The sequence below is a fragment of the Quercus robur genome, chromosome 4 (genome assembly GCF_932294415.1).
Source record: "Quercus robur chromosome 4, dhQueRobu3.1, whole genome shotgun sequence".
Classification (NCBI taxonomy): Eukaryota; Viridiplantae; Streptophyta; class Magnoliopsida; order Fagales; family Fagaceae; genus Quercus; species Quercus robur.
This window is the reverse complement of record NC_065537.1, coordinates 71,506,914-71,512,913: the sequence shown is the minus strand read 5'-3', so window position 1 is coordinate 71,512,913 and position 6,000 is coordinate 71,506,914. Positions and strand designations below refer to the sequence as shown.

Below are 6,000 nucleotides of genomic sequence, written 5' to 3'. Positions count from 1 at the left end.
ATATTTTTATGCATGTTTACTTATGCTCTTGGTTATGTAAAGTGGTGATATTCACCCCCTTTTTTTGTGCTTGTGCAGGTTGCATGGTGAAATGCTAATTTTGAAGCTGCAAGTGCACCTAACCTGTAACAAGTAGTCCTACTCATAAGCATTCTATAACCATGTATTATATCCTGTAGACATGTTTATTTATGCTCTTGGTTTTGCAAAGTGGTGGAATCACCTGCCAGATCTATTCAAAACATACAAATTTCATTTTTCCATAAGTGTATCTGTGTATGAGGTTGATGGGAGGATTTTAACGTTGCAACATTGAAAAATTTAAGACGTTTCTCAAGTCTCATCTAATGGCTATTTTCCTGAGCTTAAGTTATCTCATACATATGAGCATCATTAGTGTATAAAAATGAAAAAATCTACTGCTAAAAATGTAATATCCAAACATTTCAAACCACTCCGGACTTTGGAGAGTACACCTGTAGCAGATGAAAAGAGAATCCATATAGCGCATACAACAGTCATTGGCTAACCAAGTACAATGACTACACATAGTATCACTCTCTCTGGCTGTCAAATCATGTGTATAGGAATGAAAGATTCTGATGCTAAAAAGTAATATCCAAATGTTTCAAACCAATCCAGACATTAGAGAGTACAATTGTAGCCTATGAAAATATAGTGCATTCAACCGTCATTGGCTGAACAAGTATTATGACCTATCAAAAACAATATCTTTGGCTGCCAAATCCAGAATATCAGCACAAGAAACAACTCTAGGGCATAATTCTTCAAAGCTCTGACTTGATAATGTTGATTACACCAGATATGAACTTGAGAGCAGCACCATCATTGAACCTTTACCTTGTATGATTTATCAGGCTAACAAATAAACTTTTCAGTCCTGGCCGGCAAGTAAAGATCATAATTCGTGATGCAAAGCATAAACGTAGCAACTTCCTCAAAGACCAACTCAATTTTTTGATGATTCAGAAATTCTACTAGCAAAAAACAACTGATACTACCAGAGATGCTTATCCCAAATACAGAGCAATAATCAAACAACAGTATGCAACACATGTTCCATACAGAAATAATAGGTAAAGCAAATCACCAATAGAACAAGCCACACAAATTTGATAAAACAAATCTACATTTAGCACAAATGAAAAAAAAAATTGCTGAACCAGCATCAGAGACTCAACCAGCAACTAACAACCAACCTAAGCTAGCAGCATGAAGCTGCACTACCAGTATCTCAGACAAAGCATCCAGCAAACATAACTACAGAACCAACTTCTAAGGGTTCACTAAGACAACCATATAAGCTTGCTAACACAACCAAAGAAAAGTGAGTTACAATTGAACCTTAGATGTCGTTAATGCTGTTTCCTCTCAAGAAAACTATGAAAAGCAAGAGTCCTACAACCCAAAAAACTCTATAAAACTGCCACAAAGGAAGCATGAAAAATTAAAAAGCAAATACCAAAAGCAACAGAACAGCATGAGCATGACAAATAAAATTAAATTAAAAAAAAAAAAAAAAAAAAAAAAAAGAGTACGATTTTACCATTCAAAAAGTGTGGGGCCTTTTGTTTAAGTGTGTTCTTGTCATATCCATACCCATGTCAACCTGGAAGAAGATGAACAATGAATTATTTTTATTATTTTTCTTTTCTTCCCTTAAAATTATCAAGTTTAATGCCTCTACCTGCTGCAATTGTTCTTTGAGTTGTAAATTTTCTTCCTTAAGCTGTTGAACTTGAACATCATCTACTATTGCTGTGAGTATACAAACATAGAAAAACAAGCATTCATTTTAGATATGAAAGAATAATCTCTAAGTGAACAAAACTAAAGTCAACACTAGTCCAATAAAACGGAATTTAACTTACCCCACAGTTGTTCTCGAGCCAGTATGTCTGCTGTAGATGGACGTACAGAAGGATCTTTTGACATCAAGACCCAGATCAATGGGATAAGATCGGGATACTTCCAATCGTCAGGAAAGTCAAGAGTTTTTTGCAACTCGTTCAACTTTTTAATCCTCATCACTTCTGTTTTACTGGGATACAGGAGTCCAAATAGCAAGACTCCAAGGCTGTAGATATCAGACTTCTGCGTAATCCAGGAATTCTTCATCGCTTCTGGACTTCTGTAGAAGTGGTGTCCGTAATCATCTGAACTTTGCACCCCAAACTCCCCATCTTTGACTTCCATAAATTTTGCTGCATAATACAAACAAGTTAGAAACATGAAATAAAAAAATTGGTGAACTAAGATTTATTCATAAAAAATAAATTAAAATAAAAATTCATACCTAGTCCGAAATCTCCAATTTTCATTTGCTTCTCAGAATCTAAAAATAGATTCTGAGAGCATATGTCTCGATGGATCAAGCCTTGACTATGAATATAGTCTAAGCCTTCGACAATTTGTCGAAAATATCTCACAGCAAGCTCCTTGCTAATTCCCTCTCTGAATACTGTTTCCAGCGTCTTCGGACAGTATTCCATCAAAATATAAATGCAAGACCTGGAAGGATCTCTCTTCCCACTTGAGTCATCACTCAAACTATCAAATTCCCCAGCAAATTTCTCAAAATTGTAACTGTTATCACCTCGCCAAACCTGTACAAGCAAAGCATGTGTTAGTAATTTTTTTGTAAGTACTAAATCTCTATTAAAGTAGAAGAACTATCCCATGTATCTCAAACAGAGCCTAGAAAATGAGACCATTCAAACAATTACATTATAAAAACTGATTTCAGCTAATCAACAGAGACTTCCACACTGTCAAATGTACAATGATTCCATTCCCTCCATAGGCTCCACAATTGGCAAAAAAGAGCTAGATTCCAAACAAAGGAAGAAGTTTACCAAACTAATTCCTCTAACCTGAAAGTAGTTCAAAAAAGCTATTTTCTCTTTAAATTTAAGCCACAGCCAGTACTCATCTCAAACATTTACCAAGCCTCAAAACACATCAAGCAAATATTATAAACCCCTAACATAGCCAAAACAAATTAACAAGACAAATCCCCCAATAAAGATATTTGCCACACATAACACTCTTCAGACAGAAACACCATGAGAAAACTAATTACACAATTTAGGGCATTAAAAACACCAAAATCAGTTAGGCAAATTTATTTTTATTTTTTGATTAGTAATAAAATCTTATTAGCAAATTCATCAATTACACTGGGAGTATACTAGCTGAAAGTTAAATTACAGTTCTAAAATTACAAAGATCAATAAGCTCAGAGAAGTTTGAAATGAAAAAAATCCCCGAAGCTTTCATCCACTCTAGGAAAGTCTTCAAAAATCAGTTAGACACATTAGCCATTGTTTTGATTGTAAAGCTAAATCAGAACTTTAAAATAAATGAGTAATACAATAAAGATCATGGAAGGAGATTCCAATTTCTCCATTTGCTTGTAAGAAACTAATAAACTAATAGATTTATATCTCTTTTGTAGTATCTTATGCAGAATCTATGTTATCACATGGTTATATTTTTCAATACCTGATAGTAGCGAACGACGTGTGGGTGATCCAAGCTAGCCATAATCCTAGCCTCCCTGACAAACACATTGTAGAATACAAATTCATCACTAAAAATTCATTAAAAATTAAAACAAACAAAACATCAAACAATAGAGTTTATGTGCTACAAACTTATGTCCTAATAAACTTACTCAAGGATTTTTTCATCATCATCATCCTCTTCAATAAAAATCTTCTTTAATGCATATTCATGTTGATCTAACATATTCTTGCATAAAAAGACTTGGCCAGAACTACCTTCAGCTGCAAACATTTAATACAATGTTACAAAATAAACTATTAATAGCATCTATATATAAAACACTATAAAATTTGCATTACCTATCCCTCTCAATATCTCATACTCAGTAGCCGCAGAGAAAAAATTGCCATGATCTTCCATAAAAAGAAAAAATATATATATAAAACAAGTTTTAATCAATAATGTCTAAAAAGGAATTTACACAAATTACAATCAATGCGGGAGAAAACAGAGTAAGAGAGAGTAGAGAGAGCAAAACAGAGAGCGGAGAAAACTCACCGGATCTGATTTGTGCCATCGGAGAAGTCAGTACGACCGGAGAAGACACTGAGAGAGCAAAATAGAGTGAGAAAGAGTAGCGAGAGAGATAGCGCAAAAGAGAGAGAGCAGGGAGAACTCACCTGATCGGTGCGATCGGAGATGAACGAACAAACGTGCGATCGGAGAAGACACTGAGAGAGCAAAATAGAGTGAGAAAGAGTAGCGAGAGAGAGAGCGCAAAAGAGAGAGAGCAGAGAGAACTCACCTGATCGGTGCGATCGGAGATGAACAAACGTGCGATCGGAGAGGAGCAAACGATGTCAATGAGATAGCAATATAGGGTGAGAGAGAGAACGAGCAAAAGAGAGAAGAGAGAAACTCCGAGAAATGGAAGAGTGAAAAATGATTTGGCTTTGAGCGGGAATGTGTAGGAATTATAAATAGTAGGAAAAAAAAATTAAATTAAAAGAGGTTGTTCAAAAAGAAAGGAAAAAAGAATTTGGATCGGGAATGGGCTATGTCATGGGCCTTATTTCCGTGTGCGTGTCCAGTCTTAATGAGATAGGCTAGGGTTTGTGAGAAATAGGTACAAAAATTATTTACACCAAGGATTAAAAATTAAAATTTCAATATCTATGCTATATACTAGTATATATATAAGAGGATTTTCCTATTTCAACTGAACTTTTGTGTTGTTCAAAAATACCCATGAAATGTAACTTTATTTAGAAAGAAGGTCATAAATGTCAAATTACAAATTTTATTTTGAATTCAAAATGAAAATTTCTAAAATTTAGGATTTTTTTCCCTTCACATTCAAAAAAGAAATTACAGTTTATCTTTATAGTTTATCTTTTTTATTTGTTTGAAAAATAAAAAATATATATTTTAAAATTATAATAGATGCAAATTATTAACATTTACCTAAAAAAAATAGAAGAATATAAATTGGACCAAACTAAATCAAGAATATGAATTGGCTGATTTCAATAGCTCTGCTAGATTTTAATTATTATAGGTAAAATCCAACCCACCTAAGTGCTAAGAATCTCCTTAATAGCTGCAATGGCCTTCTTTTATTTAGGAAGACGTACTCTCGTTGCCTTGTCCCATTAAAGTCGTTGGGCATGTGAAATTTCAGATCAAATCAATTGTAAGTGGCTTTATTGCTTTTCTTTCGTTTATAGACGTTGTGCGTTGTACTGCTTTATCGCACCCTTCCCTCTCACAAAAGGCTATGATACTGACACCATTTTTTTTTTTTTTCTCATTCTGCTAAATTTGTTTATTGAGAGAACTAATTTTAACGTTTGTGTTTCATGGGAAATGTTTCCCTTTGCCCATAGTATTGCTTGATTGAAAAAATTTGTGTTAATTAGTGTTATTGTTCTTTGTCCTCTTTAATGCCATTTCTTTTTGATCGTTTTGTTTTTTCTTTGGGGATATGGTGGCATATTTTGGTAAGTAATAATTTCATGTTTTTTTATAGGACTTTAGGAAAGTAAGAGGAAGCTCAATACGTATGATCATTCTGTTTTCTCAATATAATAGTAATAGTTTTTTTTGTATGCTTCTTGGCAAAAATGCATACACTACATAATTCAGCATTTCTTTCCAAAGTTATAGAAGCTGAAATGCTTTAAAGTTTAAAAGATCTTAGCAATAGTATGCCTCTTATAATAGATCAAGATTTAAATCACATTAGTAGAAGTAATTAAAATTACAAGTCAATTGAGGGAGTCGCAAGGAATATGATTATAGATAAAATAGAATGAAGGAAAAGAATACATATAGTTGACACTAACTAATCCGTTGAGGATCCATAGCCAATTCTCAAAATTGAGTTAAGGTTTTCTTTGTTGTATTTTTTAAGTAGGAGAAGTTTACGGTTTTTGTAATTAGTCGGTTTTTTAAGACTCTTTTTAGTCAATC

At 33.5% G+C, this 6,000-nt stretch overlaps 1 protein-coding gene across 1 annotated transcript; it reads right to left on the bottom strand.

Moving 5' to 3' along the window:
- Window positions 1–444: 444 nt before the first annotated feature.
- On the bottom strand, window positions 445–4,270 carry LOC126723576 (uncharacterized). The gene is made up of 10 exons (XM_050427140.1): window positions 4,209–4,270; window positions 4,087–4,134; window positions 3,888–3,941; window positions 3,698–3,809; window positions 3,526–3,580; window positions 2,318–2,627; window positions 1,893–2,225; window positions 1,709–1,779; window positions 1,568–1,630; window positions 445–879 (listed from the first exon to the last, which is right to left on the bottom strand). The coding sequence occupies exons 2-9, from the start codon at window positions 4,103–4,105 to the stop codon at window positions 1,571–1,573; spliced, it is 1,014 nt and encodes a 337-aa protein (XP_050283097.1). The 5' UTR covers window positions 4,106–4,134; window positions 4,209–4,270; the 3' UTR covers window positions 445–879; window positions 1,568–1,570.
- Between the last annotated feature and the right edge of the window lie 1,730 nt (window positions 4,271–6,000).